General features: G+C 41.2%; 1 protein-coding gene across 3 annotated transcripts in view; it reads right to left on the reverse strand.

The window, feature by feature from the left end:
- LOC112445796 (fibrous sheath CABYR-binding protein) overlaps positions 1-23,238 on the reverse strand; it is a 64,834-nt gene that overhangs the window by 40,229 nt on the left and 1,367 nt on the right. Inside the window, exons 2-4 of one of the 3 annotated variants that reach the window (XM_024989271.2) lie at positions 14,840-14,905; positions 14,227-14,365; positions 13,697-13,822 (exon numbers count right to left, since the gene is read on the reverse strand). In XM_024989271.2, the coding sequence (XP_024845039.1) occupies positions 13,697-13,822; positions 14,227-14,365; positions 14,840-14,905 (331 nt within the window). Of the gene's footprint in view, positions 1-13,696; positions 13,823-14,226; positions 14,366-14,839; positions 14,915-23,238 lie in introns of all 3 variants that reach the window. The other 2 variants (XM_024989270.2, XM_024989276.2) reach the window with 2 other exon arrangements.

The raw sequence follows: 23,238 nt of genomic DNA on the forward strand, positions 1-23,238 counted from the left end.
GGGAGGTGGTGATGGACAGGGAGGCCTGGCATGCTGCAGTCCATGGGGTCACAAAGAGTTGCATATGACTGAGCAACTGAACTGAACTGAACTGAACCGAATGTGTACTGATCAAGTATCCAAGTACCTTACTAGCCCGCCATCTAGTGGCTAACATCTGAAAAATGGGGCACCAGAGCCAAGCCAAGATGACTTTTACTTTATTCATCACAGTGGGGAAGAAGTACACTGAGACATCACGTCCCAAACAGAATTTCTGGCCAATGGGCTGTCTCTCTAGCTTTACTCATCTCAGTAAAATCTGTTCTATGGCCTCAGAAGCCACATGAGATAACGAAGGAAACTTGAGGCACTGATGATTTAAGGAGAGATTTGGTATGATATCTTTTTTGATTTGGGCCAAGTGACTGCAGGGAATGAAATGGGGTGGGGTGGTGAAGGGAATGAGATGATGAATTCATTGTCCCAGCCACCTCCCTGCCCCCAGGTAGCCGACTTCAATAGGTCTAACTGGTATTAATGCCTTTGTGTGTAGACTCACTATTAACACCACGTGTGTGGTATGAGAAACTTGGTGGGCAAAGCAGACAGCATGGCCAAATATTCATTTCTCAGAGTGGATGGAGGGAGAAGAGAGAAAAGAATGTTGATCCATGGGTTACTTGTGAGTCAGTTTCTAAAATCTCACTATTTCTTCACAAGGTGTGTGTGAATTCTTTTCTTTATCTGAGAATTGGCTTTCTCGGTGAAGAAATATCATTGTGAGAGACTCCTTGTGACATGTGAAAAGTGGTTGGGAGTGAATTGGGTTGAGGTCATTTTCCAAATGTTTCACACCTAGTGTTTGTTTAAGGGGACAGCAGTGGCCCTGAAGAACTGAACTAAGTGGTTGAAATACAGGATGAGTTACTGAAATGTGAAGAGACTCTTTCTGGTATGTGTGTTCATCCTAGCATGTGGTCACAGGCAACTCACAGGATTTGAACCGTGTCTTCCTAATGTGTTTTGTTTCCTGCCCTTGAATGTGCTGGAGGCTGCAGTTCCGGTTACTAAAGTTCCGAATTAAGTTCTCTGAGAAAAGTAGTTTCTAGAAACGAGCAGTGCCTGGGAAGCTGCTTAAAGTTTTAATATAGCCTGTGATGTAATTTTTGTTAGCTTCACCCAAAATATGAGTATTCAAAGACTATAGATATGCACCTACTTCAGTATCCACCACTGGATTCTTCAAATGAACATACAGCAAGATTGGCCTGGTTTTCTTTCTTATTTATTTCTTTATTGTGGCTGCACTGAGTCTTTATTGCTGCACAAGGGCTTTCTCTAGCTGTGGAGAAGGAGCACTACTCTCTAGCAGTGGTGCACGGGCTTCTCATTGCAGAGACTGCTCTTGTTGCAGAGCATGAGCTCTAGGCTCGTGGCTCCAGTAGTTGGAGAAGGCAGGTTCAGGAGTTGTGACACACAGTCTTAGCTGCTCTGTGGCACGTGGAAACTGCCTGGACCAGGGACTGAACGCCTGCCCGTTTCATTGGCAGGTGGATTCTTTTTTTTTTTTTTTAATCATTAATTTATTTTAATTGGAGAATAGTTCTTTACAATATTCTGATGGGTTTTGCCATATATCAACATGAATTGGCCACAGTTATTTATGTGTCCCCCCATTCCTGAACTGGGGGTCCCACCTCCCTCGCCATGGCCTGCTTCATGCCGTGAACTTGTTCTGGTCATGTATTTTACATATGGTAATGTATTTGTTTCAATGCTATTCACTCAAATCATCCCACCCTCCCCTTCCCCCACTGAGTTGAAAAGTCTGTTGTGTAGGTCTCTGTCTTCTTTGCTACCCTGCATGTAGAATCGTTGCTACCGCCTTTCTAAATTCCATATAGACACATTAATATAAGTATTTGTCTTTCTCTTTCTGACTTACTTCTGTCTGTATAACAGGCTCCAGGTTCATCCACCTCATGAGAACTAATTCAGGCGTGTTCCTTTTCAATAGCAGGGTAATATTCCATTGTGTATATTTACCACAACTTCCTTATCCATTCATCTGCTCATAGACATCTAGGGTGCTTCAACGTCCTAACTATTGTAAATAGTGCTGCAGTAAACATTGGGGTACATATGTCTCTTTCAAATCTGGTTTCCTTGGGGTGTATGCCCTGCAGTGGGTCGTATGGCAATTCCATTCACAGTTTTTTAAGGAATCTGCACACTCTTCTCCATAGTAGCTATACCAGTTTGCATTCCCACCAACCGTGAAATCATGTTCCCTTTTCTCCCCACCCTCTCCAGCATTTTATTGTTTGTAGACATTTTGATGATGGCCATTCTGACCTGTGTGAGATGATACCTCATTGTGGTTTTGATTCACATTTTTCTAATTATCTGTGATACTGAACATCTTTTCACGTGTTTATTAGCCATCTGTATATCTTTGGAGAAATGTCTGTTTAGGTCACTTGCCCACTTTTTATTGGGTTGATCATTTTTTTTGATATCGAGCTGCATGAGCTTCTTGTACATTTTGGAGATTCATTCATTGTCAGTTGTTTCATTTGCTATTATTTTCTCCTGTTCTGAGGGCTGCCTTTTCACCTTGCTTATAGAATCCTTCGCTGTTCAAAAGCTTTTAAGGATAATTAGGTCCCATTTGTTTATTTTTGTTTTTATTTCCATTACTCTGGGAGGTAGATCCTAGAGGATTTTGCTGTGATTTATGTCACAGAGTGTTCTGCCTATGTTTGCCTCTTAAGAGTTTTATAGTTTCTGGTCTTACATTTAGGTCTTTAATCCATGTTGAGTTTCTTTTTGTGTATGGTGTTGGAAGGTCTTCCAGTTTCATTCTTTTACACATAGGTGACCAATTTCCCCAGCATCATGCGTTGAACAGACTGTGTTTTAGCTATTGCATATTTGTGCATCCTTTGTGAAAGACAAGGTGTTCATAGGTGCAGGGATTTATCATTGAACTTTCTGTTTTGTTCCATTGATCTATATTTCTGTCTTTGTGCCAGTACCATACCATCTTGATGACTGTGGCTTTGTAATATAGTGTGAGTCAGGAATGTTGATTCCTACATTACACTCTTCTCTCTCAACATTGCTTTGGGAATTCAGGGTCTTTGGTGTTTCCATACAAACTGTGAAGTTATTTCTTGTAGTTCAGTGAAAAATACCATTGGTAGTTCGGGATTGTGATGAATCTACAGATTGCTTTGGGTAGTAGAATCATTTTTACTATATAGATTCTTCAATCCAAGAACATGATACATTTCTCCATCTATTTGTGTTATCTTTGATTTCTTTCACCAGGTTTTTTTTTTTTTTTTCCTGTGTACAGGTCTTTTGTTTCTTTACGTAAATTTAGTCCTAAGTATTTTATTATTTTTGTTGCAATGGTGAATGGGATTGTTTCCTTAATTTCTCTGATTTTTCATTGTTAGTGTATAGAAATGCAAGGGATTTCTGTGTATTAATTTTATATGGCAGGCGGATTCTTAACCACTGTAACACCAGGGAAGTCCTGGCCTGCTTGTCTTTGGGTGTGAAGCTTTCTGAGCTCTGACACACGGCAAATTCCAGTGATCACCACCATGACCAGGAACAGGCCACGTCCATCACCTTGAAAATGCCCAGGAGCTGCCACTTTCTCATTTCTCCTTCCACACCTGAATTCCTGACAAAAGGATCTGTCTGCCTTCACTACATTTTGTCCTTTGCAATTTTCCAATTCCTTATGTATTCTGAATATAAGACCTTTCTCATACTTGTGATTCACAAACATCTTTCCCCTAATAACAAATAGCAACTGTCTAAAACAATATCACATAATTTATTGTTGTGAAAGCAGTAGTTGCTCAGTCATGTCTGACTCTTGGCAAACCCATGACTGTAGCCTGCTAGGCTCCTCTGTCCATGGGATTCTCCAGGCAAGAATACTGGAGTGGTTAGCCATTCCCTTCTCCAGGGGATCTTCCTGACCAAGGGATTGAACCTGGGTCTCCTCCATTGCAGGCACATTCTTTACTGTCTGAGCCACCAGAGAAGCCCAATTATTGTTGGGCCAACAACATATGGCATGTAATGTACTTGCAGTAGCAGCACAAAGGAGGTGGTTTGGAGCAAAGTTGTATTAGGTAAGGAAACAAATCTGGATGGTGTCAAATCCATACAAACATATGCAAAGTATCAGAAATCATGACCAAGAGGGTGAATATAACAGAAGTTATAAATAGATACCTGATATCCTGCCGTATATCAGCTTTTCATCACATAATGTTATATATAATGTAATAATAATAAGAATGTATTAATGGGCTTACCCTTTATAGATTTATTATATATGTGACAATATGAGGAAAAGAGGGAAACCCGAATACAGCGATATAGGAGTAATGTTTCTATATCTCGTTAGCATTTGTGTAAATTTCCAGCTGATTGTGATAAAGTAGGATGTTTACAGTGGCATACAGCTAAGGAAATAACGTAAAAGTAGTGGAAAATCAGTAAAGAGTTTAAAAAGCTACATTAGAAAATATCCATTGGATGGAAAAGAAAGCAGTAAAATGAGGACCATAGAACAAAATGACATAAGACAGAAATATACATTGGCAGATGTAAGTCTGTATCAACATTAAATGTAAATAGATAAAACAATCCAAACAGAAGGCAGACATTGAGAGAACAGTTAAAAAAACATCCATGTGTATGTTGTCTACAGAGGACACAGTTTAGATTCTAAGATACACAAATTACCATGTATGTGTGTGTGTGTGTGTTCAATCGCTCAGTTGTGTTTAACTCCCTGGGGCCCCATGGACTGTAACCCGCCAGGACCCCTCTTCATGGACTTTTCTAGGCAAGAATACTGGAGCGGGTTGCTATTTCCTACTCCAGGGGATCTTCCAGAGCAAGGGATTGAACCTGAGTCTCCTGCATTGGCAGATGGGTTCTTTACCACTAGCGCCACCTGGGAAGCCTTATATGACCCAGCAATTCTATTCTTGGCAGTTTTCCCAAGAGAAATGAAAACATGCTCCCACAGTGGGCTGCACTCAAATATTCCACACGTGTATTCCTAAGAGCCAAACGTAGAAACAACCCAGTTATTCAACAACTGTTATACAGTTGAAAGAAAAACAAAAGAGTATACCTGTACAAAGGAATCCTACACGATAGTAAAAAAAAGTAACTAATGCATGTAAGAGCAAGGATGCATCTCAACTGTGCAAATGAGAGAAACCAGACACAGAAGGCTACATATTATATGATTTCATGTCAATGGATTTCTGGAAATGGCACAACTGTTGGCACAGAAATGTATCTGTGGTTGCCAGGGTACAGGAGTGGAGGAAGGAGTCGGACGGCAAATACCCCAAGGGAGCATTTTTGAACATTGAGACGTTTTATACCTTTTTATTGTGGTAGCATTTACACCACGGTATACATTTGTCAAAAATCTACAAATGGTAATACATTAAAGTGTTGGCTTTTATTGTATATAAATTATACCACAACACTTTATTAAAGGAAAAGGAAATTTTAAGTATTTAAATACTGGTTATTGTATCCATGTAGACCATGAGCTCAAAAACACAAAAATCTAATTTGGAATTCTTCCCAGACCTGGCCAACTTCCAGAATTCACCATGACGGTTTTGTATTTTATGACAGGAAACTTGGTCTTAACCATGTTTAGGACTCCCTCTCCCTCACCTCAAGTCCAAATTCTTGCTGAGTTCTGTCCGTTTTACTTCGTAAACGTCTAACGCATCTACTTTTTCTAAAACATCTACTTCTGTGTCATTGACTACGCTAAGACCTCTGACTGCATGGATCACAACAAATAGAGAAAATTCTTAAACAGAGGGCAGTGCCAGACTACTCGACCTGTCTCCTCAGAAACCTGTATGGGGGCCAAAAAGCACCCGTTAGAAGCACAGTTGGAACAAAAGACTGCTTCATAATTGGGGAAGGAGAACGGGAAGGCCGTGTATTGTCATGCTGCTTATTTAACTTATACGCAGAGTACATCATGCAAAACGCTGGACTCGATGACTCAAAAGCTGGAATAAAGATTGCTGGGAGAAATCTTGACAAGCTCAGATACACAGATGATACCACTCTAATGGCAGAAAGTGAAGAGCGACTAAAGAACCTTTGGATACGGGTGAAAGAGGAGAGTGAAAAAACTGGCTTAAAACTCAACTATTAAAACACTAAGATCAGGGCATCTGGTCCTATCACTTCATGGCAAATAGAAGGGGGGTAAGTGGAAGCAGTCCATCCTAAGGGAGATCAGTCCTGGGTGTTCATTGGAAGGGCTGATGTTGAAGCTGAAACTCCAATACTTTGGCCACCTGATGCGAAAAACTGACTCATTTGAAAAGACCCTAATGCTGGCAAAAATTGAGGGCAGGAGAAGGGGATGACTGAGGATGAGATGGTTGGATGGCATCACCAGCTCAATGGACATGAGTTTGGGTGTACTCCGGGAGTTGGTAATGGACAGGGAGGCCTGGCATGCTGCAGTTCAAGGGGTCAAAAAGAGTCGGACACGGCTGAGTGACTGAACTGCACTGAAGTGGAAGCAGTGACACATTTCATTTTCTTGGGCTCGAAAATCACTGCAAATGGTGATTGCAGCCATGAAATTAAAAGACGCTTGCTCCTTGGAAGGAAAGCTATGACAAACCTAGCTTGCATGCATTCTCAGGCACTTCAGTAGTGTCTGGCTCTTTATGACCCCATGGACCGAGGCCCACCAGGCTCCTCTGTCCAGGGGATTCTCCAGATGAGAATACTGGAGTGGGTTGCCATGCCCTCCTCCAGGGGATCTTCCTGACCCAGGGATTGAACCCATATCTCCTAAGTGTGCTGCATTACAGACAGATTCTTTACCGCAGAGCCGCCAGGGAAGCCCATGAAAATCCTGCTGCTGCTAAGTCACTTCAGTCGTGTGCGAATCTGTGCGACTCCAGAGACAGCAGCCGACCAGGCTCCCCCATCCCTGGGATTCTCCAGGCAAGAACACTGGAGTGGATTGCCATTTCCTTCTCCAATGCATGAAAGTGAAAAGTGAAAGTGAAGTGGCTCAGTCGTGTCCCATCTTCACGACCCCAAGGACTGCAGCCTACCAGGCTCCTCCGTACATGGGATTTTCCGTGCAAGAGTACTGGAGTGGGGTGCCACTGCCTTCTCCAATGACAAAACTAGACAACATATTAAAAAGCAGAGCCATCACTTTGCTGACAAAGGTCTGTAGAGTCAAAACTATGGTTTTTCCAGTAGGGATGTACATATGTGTGAGTTGGATCATTAAGAAGGTTGAGTGCCAAAGAATTCATGCTTTTGAATTGTGGTGTTAGAGATGAGCCTTGAGAATTCCTTGGACAGCAAGGAGAACAAACCCATCAATCCTAAAGGAAATGAACTTTGAATATTCACTGGAAGGATTGATGCTGAAGCTGCAATACATTGGCCACCTGATATGAATAGCTGACTCATTGCAAAGTACCCAGAAGCAAAAAATTGAAGGCAGAAGGAGAAGGGGGCAACAGAGGGTGAGATGATTAGATAGCATCACCAACTCAATGGACATTAATTTGATCAAACTCAGGGAGATAGTGTAGGACAGAGGAGCCTGGCATGCCTCCCTCCCAGAGCTCAGACCAGGGAGCCTTCTCACGACAGTAATGGAGCACCTACCCTGGTACAGAAATGGGAGTGGGAGCTGTTTACCCCCTCTCAATGTGTTTTCTCCCTTTGCATTCATTTGCACATTTCTTCTTGTGTCACGGAATCCAACTCCGCTCATCCCCACCTGATAACTGTAACAAGCTGCACCTGCATCTCTATCAGGGCGGGTGCACATACCCCCTGCACTATGTATTTTACTTCTCTCCCTTAAGAATCTCTAGACTCCCAGACACCACCCTCAAAAGGGGCAGTGATGCAGGGGAGGTTGTGACTCTCATCCACAGCCTGGGTCAAAGCACAGCTGTGTTATATATAACCTCTTTCACTCTTAGAATGAACCTTATCTTCTAGCTTTCCTCCTGCTTCTTGGCCACCCTGCTCACCGTTTTGCTTTGCTTTTCCCTTAGGTCCATTCCCTGTGTTTCTCCTTTGCACTTCTTTTCTGTTTATGTGTCTGTCCCGCCCACCAGTGTGATATTCCCATCATCCACCTCACATCACTGGTCTTGTTATTTCAAGCATTGCAGACACGTCCTGAGACATGCTAGTAATCAGTGTGTGTGTACTCAGTGAAGGAATACTATTAATGACTGACAGGAAAAGCATCTCCTCCATGTAGGAGTCGGTATATAGGCGTCATATTTGTAGCACCATACATAGTCTTGTGTGTTGTTCCAGACACTGTAGGAGTGTGACTCTGTCTTGGTGCCCTGGTGCCCTTGCATGTCCCCACTTAGGCTACGTAGGCAAGGCTAAACTGCAGGCTGACTTGAACCTTGTCAGAGAACCTCCTGATTGCTCTTGCAGCAAGGGGAGATAAGCAGCCTGATGAAGAGCTGCTATGAGGCCATTTCTCACCTGCCTCCTCATCCAGCTGGAGGTGACACAAAGTTGTTACTCATCCACCTCTGGTTTCAGTTGAACATAGGATGGTCTCCCTAGGCCCAGCTGAGAGTACAGCTGTGGACTGCAGAGCTGCTCAGTGCCATAGGGCACAACTGCGGGCTCCTTCCTGGCAGAGACCTACCACTTGTAGTGCCTGTTACTGAGGCCTTCCAATTCAGTGGCAAACCGTGGGACTAGGGACAAGGCAACTGACACCAGGGTCATATTGCTTCTGCACTGTCTGTAAGGTAGAATCTGAATCCATTCGGGTTCATTGTCTCCTTACTGGCCAAGCCCGTAGAAGGTGACAAGCCAAACTAACAACTGCAGTGGTGCCTTGAGGCCCTGTAGCTCCTGCGCTGTGACTTAGGGACTGGCTGCCTGACTACGTGACAGAGTCTGGTGTTGAGTTGTGTGATGTTGCGTGACCAGAATACTGGCTTATTTTCTTTGTCATCACACACAGCAAGGAGCACAGTTTTCACTACATATTATGACTTAGGGTAGCCTTGTCAGTCCTCATTAACAAACCAACCTTAGAATGGATGCCATGTCTGATACCAGCTATTGAATCTGCTATTGAATCAATATATTTATTTAGACAAAATATGTTTCTGAAGTCCAATTCATTTTAAAAGTTAGCCTTATAGTCTATTTGAAATTCAAAATCTGTATCACTTGTGAGAGAATTGTAATTGTAAAGGTAAATGTGTAAATGAAAAAAATGGAGTAGAATAAGCCAAATCCATTTGTAATGTAATGCCTACTTCACGTGTTATCTTGTTTATTCTTCATAACAAATATTTAGTGTAAACTTGTAATTTCCATTTTAGAAATGGGGAAACAGATCCAAAGGATGAAAATACCTTTCTCACCTTCACACAGTATGTGTCAGAGCCAGTACTGATACTCTTAGTTATGTCACGTGCTGTGCTTAGTCGCTCAGTCGTGTCCGACTCTTTGTGACCCCATGGACTGTAGTCCGTCAGGCACCTCTATCCATGGGGATTCCTCAGGCAAGAATACTGGAGTGGGTTGCCCTGGCCTCCTCCAGGGGATCTTCCTGACCCAGTGATTGAACCCAGGTCTCCAGCACTGCAGGCGGATTCTTTACCATCTGAGCCACCAGGGAAGCCCAGTTATGTCATGTCATAGCCAATGAGGAGACAGAGCAGATAAGAGTCAAGTCATTTTGTCTCACAAAGTTCCCCTCATTCCTTTCCCTTTTCTTCTAGCTAGGATCTAATCTTGTCAGATAGCTCCATGACCTAGGGGCTTTTTCACATACTTTTTGGTAAGATGGGACACTCTAACTTAAGTCTCGTGGTACATTTGAACCTCCCATTTTCAGTCCTTTTGGACCTGCATTTTCATACCTCTGTAAGGGCACAACAGCTGCTATTTATAATCCCTTGTTATTCCTAAAGCAGAGTGCATTCTGAATAGGTCCTTTGTAGCTGAAATGTATTTTTTTGGTGCGTGAGGATGCAGATGGGGCCTCAGAGATGTAAGCATTTTGTTATGTAATAATAAGAATAGAAAGGAATCAGACAGCTGGAGGACTTCCTGTAGCTCAAATGGTAAAGAATCTGCAGGAGACCTGCGTCGATCCCTGGGCTGGGAAGATCCACTGGAGAAGAGAATGGCAATCCACTCCAGTATTCGTGACTGGAGAATTCCATCCACAGAGAAGCCTGGCAGGCTACAGTTCATGGGGTCCCAAAGAGTCGGACACGACTGAGTGATTCACACACACACACAGACACACACACACAGTTGGAGGGCTTCTGAGATCTGGTGACTATCAAGCCAATAGAGTATGTCATGGAGAAGAAAATATGTTTGTGGCTACTCTCTCCCTGCACCCAAAAAAACTTGGAAGGCAAGTCAGAAGTGTGTGAAAGATATGGTGTGGCATTTGCCATGGAATTTGACAGCAGTTTTTTTCCTGTCTCCCTACAACCTTTAACAATGGCTTTGGCATTCCATTTCTCTATAGGACAATACAATCATATTAAGTTTTTAAAAAAATGTTTCCCTGTCAATGATTTCATCAGGGACACCACCATATGAGATTTGGGTGGCACATTTTGTAAACACATTTATTCAAGAGAAGACCAAAGGCTTTTATGCAATTTTTATGTGTAGGTATATATATGTGTATGTATATGCATTAACATGTAGATTACACCTAAAGAATATGTTATGACCCAATTTTTTTTAACTCTAGAAGTGCAAGGGTGGTTTAAATATATAAGGTTACCAATGCATTTCACCACACTAATAGAAAAATGGAGGAATAACAATTCTATGATCATCACAATTGATACATTATACATGTTTGATGAAAATTAATCTATATTCAAGACAGCAAACTAGGAATAGAATGGAACTTACTCTGATAAACTATATGTACAAAAAATGCAACGTAAACAGGTTGAAATGGAGAAGATTTTTCATTTCCTATTGGGAAAAATGCCAATTATCACCTGCTTTAGTCAAGACTATTCTGGCTAGGTTTGTTCAATGCTGCAAAATGAGGACAGGTTTAAGGTTTAAGCCAGTAGAAACTGTTGATATTCAAATATAATAGTATATTTTGAAAAGCAAAAATAGTCTAGATCTAAATTTGTGGAATTAATATGCATATTTAGAGGAATTGTTGGACAGAAAATCTATATATAGACATTCTATCTCTACAGACAGCCTCAACTAGACAATAAAAATCACAAACCATGAATTTTCAGTAACATTAAATAGCCAGGGATAAATTTAACAAAAATGTGCAAGTAGAAAACGAAACTTTATTTCCACAACTTTAACAGTCAAATATACAAATAAGAACAGCATAAATCGTTTCAGTTTATCTTCTTTCAAGCAAATGGTTGCCCTTCACCTATAATATAAACATTAGAAAAGTTCCTCAGCAGAACTTTGATGACAGGAGAGGTATACAAAGCTCACTGCAGTTGTAGTTTTACAAAATGGACTAAAACAAGAACACTAAGGGTGACCCTTTGGCTTACCTTCAGTTAATCCTCTCGAGATTCTATAGACTTTTCAAGCATATTACCAGTATTGGTGATGTTTAGTTATTTAGTTACTGGGGTATGTTAAATAATACTTGTTTTTCTACCCTATTAGCCATTTCATCAATATTCTGAAAATATCTGAGTTCCAGATTATCCTCAATTTTAATTCTGTAATATACTAACTGTTAGTGTCTTGTTCATATTTCTTATTATGTATACTTGGGCTCTTTCCATTTTCTTCACAGTTATGTAAACTAAGAGGAGTGGACTAGCAGTTTGGGGTTGACAGATACAAACTATTACATTCAGAATGGATAAACAACAAGGTCCTACTATACAGCACAGGGAACTATGTCCAATCTCCTGTGATAAATCACAACAGAAAAGAATATTTTAAAATGTGTGGGTGTATATATTAAAAAATATGGAAACTAGCACATTGTCTTTATTTATTAATTGAGTTTATTTTCCTCTTCCTAACAATTCATACCTGTCTTTTATTAAGTATCTTTTCCTTTTTCCCTTAGGTTTATTCTGTTGCTCTTTTTCTTACCGTTTATGTTGGATATAGGATTTTGTATTTATGTACCTTGTAATTTACGTATTTTTCTTTTTAAATACCACACATATTTAGGGCTAATATTTTTCTATGAGAACATTTTAATCATGTTCTCTAGTTACTTGAACGTAGTCTGAAAGTTGTATTTCTGTCTAAATGTTCTAACGGAATGGAACAAAAATGTAAAGTGAAAATATTTAGAAGGCTAATACACAGTAAATTCTTCCCTAACTATGAAGTTCTTCCTTTAAAATCAGAACCCTGCAATTCATTGTCAGCAATTGGGAAAACACGTATGTGAAAGATACTAAGTTGATTATGCAGGAAGAACTAGAGTTACAATCTTTGACCTTCAGAACTTTTAAAATTCAGGTATCAAAGGAAAAATAACATACTTGATATGGTTAGAGACGATTATATCATGAGGCACAGATTTTTATTAGGTCTTTAAGAGTGAAAGTGGGATGTAGAGCAAAAACCATCATAGTATTGTAAAGTAATGATCCTCCAATTAAAATAGGCAACACCCCTGCCCCCCCAAAATGCCAAACGTGGGGGCAGGTACTGTGCTTAGCATATGTATCTTACTCACACCTGCCTTGAGTATCACTGACTAAATGCACTCTCTCAACTTGATCAGCCACAGAAACAGGAAACTAGACTATCTTTTGCCATTTTATTATTCAGTCATTGCATGCTTCCCTGGGGAAAGGATTTAAAATGCAACTGTTTTTTTAAGAGCTAGAGAATTCAGAATTTGAGAGAATTTAACAAACATCAAGAAGAATGTTGGCTCATTTTCTTAAAAAAAATTAATTTATTTATTTTAATTGGAGGCCACTTACTTTACAATATTGTGGTGGTTTTTGCCATACATTGACAAGAATCAGCCACAGGTGTACATGTGTCCCCCATCAGAAAATGAAATCTCAATTCCCCTGTTATAATTTGACTCAAGATGATATTTTATGATAAATAAATAATAAAAAACAGAGTATTCTTGTATGCATTCCATCGAAGAGAATCAGAGAACGCAAAAATCGCATTGAAAACTTAGCATTTTAGTGTATCTGTTCTGAATTCACAACTTTTATGAGTAAAGTTGAGTTTAGAAGTTAAGGGATTTCACAGAATCACACACGTTATGCTAAAGCTGGTACTAGATCCTGAATGCCTGAGCATATTTCATATAAACTGATATTTATTACAAATACATGCCATATTTGCTACAAGCAGAAATTATAAAAGAACCTGAAAATTATTAGCTGTTGCTTAAAGTACTAATACAAGAGAAGAAAACGGTTCCCTATTTTCAATTCGATATGGCTTTGATCATGTCTGTTTCTTTATTTGAAAGTCTGTAAATCAGGCACTCAGGCATCTGGGGTCTGAACTATCTTTCAAAGAATATGTGAACTCTGTTATTAAAATAATAGTAGTGTTCCCTCTATATTAGTAAAGATATAATATTCTGAAAAAACAGAAACCACATAAATTACTTTCTGAATGGATGACGTACCTGCTTCTGGCATTTCAACAGGCTCTGTATTTGATGCAAACTCCTCCCTGACATCAGGACCATCTCCACCTTTACCCCCAGTCTTTGCCTCAGCCAATTCCTGGAGATCAGTTTCCAGATCAGAATCTTTAAAAAAAAAGTATCAATTCAGCTGTAAAGCATACAATATAAACAAGGGAATGATGATATTGATTCCCTCAGTATTATGAATTAAAAGTCTTAGGCCAGTATGGTAAAAATGTGCTGAATGAGAACCTCAAGAGCATTATTCTGGGAATGTTTTGCTGGAGAAAAAGGAAAGCAGAATTTTCCGAATGCTATCACCATTTTCCTTTCCCAGGGTTGTCCTCAGACAACTTAGGTGCCCCCTTCTCTTTGTCTTGAAAACAAGGGAAAATTTGAGCAACCACACTGACCTGCGAACTATACTCTCCTCAGTTTTTTAGGAACTGTCTGAAGTCCTTTTCTAATGTTTCCTTTCCTCCTCTTACTGGTTATGTCTTAAGACATGATGCACACTTACACTTTACCTCCAGAGGCATCCTTCTCCTTCTCTTCATTGTGATTCACTGGATCCTCTCCATTTACTTCCTCCTTTTCAGGTGTGATATTCTGAATCTCAGCTGGCGGTTCCTCTTGTTGAGGTTGCTCAACACTGGGCTGCTGGTCCTAGTAGAGAGTGCATGCAAATAAAAAACTTTTTGTTGTTAATACATATAATAGCATAAATATACTTAATACATAGATATATCTGAGCATATGTAAACCTAACAACATTTTCCCAACACAATTCTACGTACTTACTTTTAATAAAGTTACTCTTCCCACAGAGAAGAGTTAGCTCCCATAAGAGTTACCCAGAAAGACTTTGGAAGTTATTTAAATCTATGTTGGGATGGAAGTATGCAGCCTGTTGTTAATAAGCAGGAGGAGGGAGTCACTGGGCACATTTCCAGGGAATTCAACAGTATACTCATAGGCAACGCCAGACTGTAATATATCTGGATCAATGTTCCTTCCTAAGACAAACTGTCACCCTTTATCAGCATGGAAGACCTTTATCATTGCATCTGTACTACTTAACATGATTTTCTCAAAAATAAACTTGTGCTAATAGAAAACATCAAATGGTAAGGTACTCACAACCACAGGTTCATCCAGCTTGGGGAATCTTGATCTATAGGTCCCAATGTTGACGCCACTTGCCCACTGATATTTCTCCCGGAAAGTAGAATATTGTGATTTAGAAAATGTATTTAAGAGCACAGCTATATTTGATCACTTTTCTGACCATATGTTGACTGATTTTTTTTAAATGTGAAAATACTTTCAAAAGAAAATTCTGGTTACGTTAGAGTGTACATTCATTCCAATTATACCAAATACAGTTGCTTGCAAAGCCATTTTTGTCTTTGCTATGCTGGCAGAGAAATCACCTTAAGGTACACAGGAAGGCTGAATTTTTGTGAGGAAGTTTGATTTCACAACAGAATTCTCCATCATGAAGATATTTAGTGAAATACTGCTAGAAATTTAAAAATTCAGGACTATTGCTCTTGTCACACTCCTATTCACCAGACCTATTTCCCCCAACTCCCTTGGAATTCAGTTGGAACACGAAGAAAGGCTCAGTCTTTACAGCCTGACTATGGGATTTTCTCAGTGTCTGTGGCTGAGGTGAGTCTGCATGCAGAGCAACCGGTCCACTTCTCTCTTGGCACCTTACCACAAAACTCGTGATACATATGTATTATATGATTGTATGTTATGTATTATATGATTTCATGTCAGTGGGTTTCTGGAAAAGGCACAACTATAGGCAGAGAAATATGTCTGTGGTTGCTAGGGTATAGGAGTGGAGGAAGGAGTCTGAAAGGAAATAGCCCAAGGGAGCATTTTCAAACCAATGGGACGTTTTCTACATTTTTATTGTGGTAGCATTTACACAATGGTATGCATATGTCAAAACTCGACAAACGGTAATGCTTTAAAGCATTGACTTCCACGGCATATAAATTATATGTCAATACTTCTCATTTTTTAAAAAAGGAAAAGGATCTTTTAAGTATGTAAATACTGGTTATTGTATCCATCTAGAACTTGAGCTCATAAACATAAAAATCTTATTTGAAATTCTTCCGAGACCCGGCCAACTTCCAGGATTCCCCATGACACCTTTGTACCCTTATGACAGGACACAGAAATTGGGTCTTAACCAGGTTTCCAATTCCATCTCCTTCACCTCAAGTCAATATTCTTGCTGAGTTCTGTCCATTTTACTTTGAAAATGTCTAATGCATCGACTTTTTCCCATGTCCACCACATCTGCTCTAGTCCAAAGCCCCCCTCCATTTAATTGTCAACCCCCTGCTAACAGGTCTCTCACATCCACTCAGGGTGCCTGTCTCCCACTCACCGCCCTCTTCCTCCCTCTCTTACAGTTGCAGAACTGTTTATGACTTTCTAGATAAAGCCTACTGTCCTACACAAGAACTTGAAGGTATGGTCTAGCCCTTGCCCAGCTTGCTAACATCATGGAAAGTAGAGAATCCTCTTCTTGTCTCTCTTATTGGGCTTCATTCATACCCTCCAATTTCTCAAGCTTAGATTGTCCCATATTTCTGAAGCCTCCGGTTAGTAGGCTCCTTCAAGCTAGGCTTCAACAGTATATGGAACGAGAACTTCCAGATATACAAGCTGGTTTTGAAGAGGCAGAGAAACAAGAGATCAAATTGCAGCCTTCATTAGATCATCGAGAAAGCAAGGGAATTCCAGAAACACATCTACTTCTGCTTCATTGACCAGACTACCTCAAGGCCTCTAACTGTGTGGATCACAACAAACTGTGGAAAATTCTTAGAGATGGGAGTACCGGACAAGCTGACCTGTCCCTTGAGAAACCTGTATGAGGGTTAAGAAGTAACAGTTAGAATAAAACATGGAACAACGCACTGGTTCAAAATTCGGAAAGGAGTAAGACAAGGTTGTATATGGTCACTCTGTTTATTCAACTTATATGCAGAGCGCATCATGGGAAAAGCTGGGCTGGATGACTCACAAGCTGGAATCAAGATTGAGGACAGAAATATCAAGAAGCTCAGATATGCAGATCATACCACTCTAATGGCAGAAACTGAAGAGGAACTAAAGAACCTCTCGATGTGGGTGAAAGAGGAGAATGAAAAGGCTGGCTTAAAACTCAACATTCAAAAATAGAAGATTATGGCATCTACTCCTATCATTTCACAGAAAACAGAAGGGGGGAAGTGGATGCATGGACACATTTAATTTTGGAGGCTCCAAAATCACTGTGGATGGTGATTTCTGCCACGTAATTAAGACACTTGATCCTTGGAAGAACAACTATGACAAAGATAGTATGCATGCATGCTCATTGCTTCAGTCGTGTCTGACTCTCTATGACTCCATGGACTGTAGCCTGCCAGGTGCCGCTGTCCATGGGATTCTCCAGGTGAGAATACCTTAGTGGATTGCCGTGCCCTCCTCCCATGGGGCATGGCAGGGCATCTTCCCAACCCAGGGGTGAAACCCATGACTCCTGCATCCCATGCACTGCAGGGAGGTTTTTTGTTTGTTTGTTTTTGTTTTTGCCAATTTATGCATGTTTTAATTGAAGAATAATTGCTTTACAGAATTTTGATGTTTTCCGTCAAACATCAACAAGAATCAGCCATAGATGCACCCATGCAGGCAGATTCTTTACCATTGAGCCACCAGGAAAGTCTATGTCAAACCTAGACAGCATAGTATGAAGCAGAGACATCACTTTACCGACAAAGGTCCGTATAGTCAAAACTATGGCTTTTTCAGTAGTCATGTACAGATGTGTGAGTTCGATCATTAAGAAGGCTGAGTGACAAAGAATTGACGCTTTCGGTTTGTGGTGCTGGAGAAGACACTGGAGAATTCCTTGGACAGCAAGGATATCAAAACAGCCAATCCTAAAGGAAACCAACTGTGAATATTCACTGGCAGGGCCGATGCTGAAGCTGAAGCTCCAATACTTTAACCACCTGATGGGAACAGCCGACTCACAGGAAAAGACCCTGATGCTGGTGATCAGGATGGGAAGCCTAAAGCAAGTTATGCCCTGCTGACTGCTGAACAGGTTTTAGAAGCAAAATCTCTCGCCCAGAGAACCAGTGCTATTAGCGGAACTTACGGCTCTGACCCGAGTTCTAGGGCTAAGTGAAGGGCAGCGAGCAAATATCTTTACTGATTCTAAGTACGCTTATTTGACTTTACACGCTCATGCTGCAATATGGAAAGAAAAACAGTTTAAAAGGGCAACAGGAGAACCTATTGAGCATTTCAGAGAGATCCAGAGACTTTTAACGACTATATATTGTCCTAAAGGAGTAGCTGTTAGGCATTGCAAAGGGCACAGCAGGGATGGGAGTAAATTAGCTGAAGGTAATCAGCTGGCCGATGTCAAGCCAGAAAAAGTGGCACTTTGGGAATCCCCTTCACTGCAGATGCCTTTGATCTGGACAGGTCCTGTGGAACAGGAAAAACCGTAATATACTGAGGAAGAATTAGAAAGATATGAGAAAAGAGGAGCAAAGATAAAGGATGGCTACAGTCCGAGGATGGACGATTAATAATTCCTGAAAAGACTCAATGGAAAATTCTTAAGGGTTTACACCAGAGTTTTCATTTAGGTGTAGAGAGTACTTACCAGATAGCTTCTCATTTGTTTGAAGGTAAAAATGTAGTGAAAACTTTAAAGGACATTATCAAAAGATGTGAGGTTTGTCAGAAAAATAACCCAAAGACTGAAAAGCTAGCAAAATCTGGATTACAACGAAGTGGAAAATATCCTGGAGAAGACTGGGAAACTGATTTTACTCATATGCCACAAGCTAATGATTATTCTTGCTCACAAGTTTGGGTGGATACTTTTACTGGATGGATTGAGCCTTTTCCCTGTTGTGGTGAACATGCTAAGGAGGTTATAAGAATTTTAATCCATGAAATTATCCCCAGGTTTGGGCTGCCACGGAGGCTTCACAGGGACAATGGCACCACCTTTGAAGCTGCTCTAACTCAGGGGGTGTCTAAAGATCTAGGAATAGAATCTCACTTACACTGTTCCTGGAGACCCCAATCCTCAGGAAAGGTTGAAACAGCTAACGACATTATCAAAAGATATCGGTGCACATTAACTCAAGAGACACAGGACAATTGGATTAAAGTTCTACCCATAGCTTTAATGAGGGCTGCGACTGCCCCCCACAAGGAGGGGCTGTCCCCCTTTGAATGTATTTATGGAAGGCCTTTCTTATGCACAGACATTGTTATAGACCCTGAAGCCTTAGAATTAACTAATTATGTAACTCAGCTCTCAGTTTTTCAATAGACATTAACGGAATTCCAGCAGGTGACTCCTGACCCAGCCTCTGCGTCAAGCAAGCCTCTATTTGAGCCAGGAACAGAGGTCCTGATAAAAACACTGGGATCTGGGGGCCAATCCCTCGAACCCCTCTGGGAAGGCCCTTACCAGGTTATTCTTTCTTCTCCCACAACTGTCAAAGTGCCAGGAATAGATTCATGAGTGCATCACACTCAAGTTAAGAGGTGGCATCCTGACCAGAACTAAGTGATGTCGTTTTATGTCTTTACTTTCTATGCTCTGACTTTGTACTTTTCAGATGGCCCTGATAATCTATGTGAGCCTACTTCTGCTGACTCCAAAAATCCTGAGTTTGCCGTTTGATCCTCAAGACAATGCCTTCCTGTCCTGGGCTCACTCCTATGCTGCATTCCACAATCAGTCTAACTGCTGGGTGTGCAGAGTGCTCCCCTCTTCATCAGTGGAAGGCTTCCCATGGTGGACATCTCCACTTCAAGGAAAAGACTTTCTCCAAGTCTGCAAATACCTTCGACAACAATCGTATGTGATGCCTCTTCTTAATCTGATGACATCTAACAACCCTAAGATGGACTGGTGCAACACTTTGTAGTTTGTGGACATAACGTGGCTTTTAATTTTGATTATACATTGTCTTGGTTTAATGATTATTTCGTTACACATAAGGTAAATGGGTCTAGATCTAGTGGCTTTTTACCTGACGTTTATCAAATATGGGATGATTGAGGTTATATGGCTAACTTCTGGAAAAGGACATCTAATGTCTACTGCCCCTATATGCTGGGAACAAATAGAGCCATCCCCAGAAGTTAGCCAACAACTTAATTATAATGATTGGAAACAATTGGGACTTTTGCCTCAGGAAATATGCAAGGTAATCATTCCCGTATTTTCCAACCCCAGTTCAGGTCCTCCCTTTGCCTGGCCAGGCACTGATTGGGACTGGATATCTCAGTCACGCTGGCTTGCTCCAAACGGGACCTACTGGATATGTGGCTCCTGCCTATGGGCATGGCTTCCCCCTGGCTGGTTAGGGAGATGCACCCTAGGTCTAGCTTTTACTCATGGCTTCATATTTTCAGAGCTTCCAGAAAAGCCTGCTAATTTACCACACCTTAAAACTCAGTGGGGAAGGTCTGTATTTCACTGGTATGATTATTTGGCTGCAGTGTTTGTTCCCTCTCTGGGAACTACAGATGTTCTGCTACGAGCGGATGCTTTGACTAATTTTACTCAACAGGCATTACAAGATTCTCAAAAAGCTATTTCAGCTCATCAGTTCAGTTCAGTCCAGTTCAGTCGCTCAGTCGTGTCCGACTCTATGCAAACCCATAAATCGCAGCACACCAGGCCTCCCTGTTGATCCCCATCTCCTGCAGTTCACTCAAACTCACGTCCATCTCCTGCAGTTCACTCAAACTCACGTCTGTTGAGTTGGTGATGCCATCCAGCCACCTCATCCTCTGTCGATCCAATGGCTATGGCAAAATATGTAGAATAACAGCTACCACATAACACAAATGGCTTTTACATCATAGAAATGCACACTGAATAGAAATCTGATTTCTTCAGAAATCTTTCAAATGGAGGCTTGACAAGACTGGCATCAGGATGTTTTGTAGACACGATGGTCTCAGAGCCTCCTCAGAACATCAGACAGCATGTCAGTGAGTCTCCTAGACTGGTGGTCTTGGGTTTGTGCATCAGAGAAAGCAGGAAACCCCTGTCACATGCTCTCAATGGAGACAGAGCCTGGAAGCAGGCAAAATTAGACCATGCCTCTGCTCTGCTAGTGCCTAGACAAGTTGTCCATGTCAATCAGAACTGAGGAATTCTTTTAAAAAGTGCAGATTCCATGATCTACACTCAGTGAATCTCACTCAGTGGGGCTACAACAGTGCCCCAGAATCTGTGAGATTTCACTACACTTGGGAAACTCTCAGGGACTTTATTAAACCCCTTTGGTAGTGAGACTGTCAGCAAAATAAGGGAAATAATGATCAGAACAGATATTAGAAAAAATATGTAGATAAGCAACAAAACCCAAAGCTGGCTCTTTCAAAAGGTCAATATGAATTCATAAGTTTCCACCCACAAGAATTAAAAAAAAAAAAAGATAACTAAAGACAAAACTTACCAATATCAGGAAAGAAATAGGTTACAGATGCAGATGACCACAAACTGAGGGAGAAACTGAAATAGCAGCACCAGGCCCCTTTCGATGAGAGCTACGTGCCAAACCCAGCCCATTACAAGATTCCTGGACATTCAGGAGCACGCCAAGTAATTTCCATGCCAGGACTGTTGCATTTATTGTTCCTTCTGCCTGGAATGCTCTTCTCTTAGGTAACCCCACAGCCTGCTCCCTTACTTCCTCCAGATCTCTGCTTACTTGCCATCTTTCAGGGAATCTTTCCCTCATTATCTTGAAGAAAATAATAACATCATATCTACATACACCTTTTCCCCTGATCTAGCAATATGTTTCTTCATAGCGCCTGCCACCCTTGATTATTTACTGACCAACAAGTCTATGAAATGAGAGACTTGGTTGAAATGGCAACCCACTCCAGTGTTCTTGCCTGGAGAATCCCAGGGACTGGCAGGGGCCTGGTGGGCTGCCGTCTATGGGGTCGCACAGAGTTGGACACGACTGAAGCGACTTAGCAGCAGCAGCAGTACTGTCCCAAACTCCTTCAAAACCACTATGAGGTACCATTTCACGCCAGTCAGAATGGCTGCGATCCAAAAGTCTACAAGCAATAAATGCTGGAGAGGGTGTGGAGAAAAGGGAACCCTCTTACACTGTTGGTGGGAATGCAAACTAGTACAGCCACTATGGGGAACAGTGTGGAGATTCCTTAAAAAACTGGAAATAGAAATGCCTTATGATCCAGCAATCCCACTGCTGGGCATACACACTGAGCAAACCAGAAGGGAAAGAGACACGTGTACCCCAATGTTCATCGCAGCACTGTTTATAATAGCCAGGACATGGAAGCAACCTAGATGTCCATCAGCAGATGAATGGATAAGAAAGCTATGGTACATATACACAATGGAGTATTACTCAGCCATTAAAAAGAATACATTTGAATCAGTCCTAATGAGGTGGATGAAACTGGAGCCTATTATAGAGAGTGAAGTAAACCAGAAGGAAAAACACCAATACAGTATACTAATGCATATATATGGAATTTAGAAAGATGGTAACAATAACCCTGTGTACGAGACAGCAAAAGAGACACTGATGTATAGAACAGTCTTATGGACTCTGTGGGAGAGGGAGAGGGTGGGAAGATTTGGGAGAATGGCACTGAAACATGTAAAATATCATGTATGAAACGAGATGCCAGTCCAGGTTCGATGCACGATACTGGATGCTTGGGGCTAGTGCACTGGGACGACCCAGAGGGATGGTATGGGGAGGGAGGAGGGAGGAGGGTTCAGGATGGGGAACACAGGTATACCTGTGGCGGATTCATTTTGATATTTGGCAGAACTAATACAATTATGTAAAGTTTAAAAATAAAATAAAATTTAAAAAAAATAGTGCTCAGGTCTATGGCAGGTGCTCAGATAACATTTGCTGAAGGACAGTCTGAAGCCAGGTCCTTTACACACATTGCTAACATGCACAGATACCCTCCAAGATGGGCACTGGCCCCATTGTATTAATTATGATACAAACTGAGATTTCAGGAGACAAGTGATACACTCGACAACACACAGTCAGCATGTCAGGTTCCAGGCTTCAGAATCATATCTGCCAGCTTCCAAATCCTCAGTTCCCGGACAGAGACTTCACAGCCAAGAACATAAGAGGTTTTATATCTAACACAAAGACTCCAAACAGCTCAGATAGATACCCAGAGACACCAAAAAGAGCTCACTGAATCTCTGCACAGAGAGTGCACAACTCGTCTCAGACCCTCAAACACAACTGAGACCATAACCATACACACTGTGACAAAGACGCTCCAAACAGACCAAAGTCTTCCAGACAGAAACAAACGAGAACTGCACAGATACTTCACATCATGGAGACTGACTCCCAAACCACTGGGACACTTACCGACCTAACACAAAACCCCCTAAACAGAAAGACAGACGTTTTAATAATAACTCAAGAACACAATATAATCTTAAG

Source organism: Bos taurus, unplaced genomic scaffold, assembly GCF_002263795.3.
Source record: "Bos taurus isolate L1 Dominette 01449 registration number 42190680 breed Hereford unplaced genomic scaffold, ARS-UCD2.0 ScbfJmS_511, whole genome shotgun sequence".
NCBI classification, from domain to species: Eukaryota; Metazoa; Chordata; class Mammalia; order Artiodactyla; family Bovidae; genus Bos; species Bos taurus.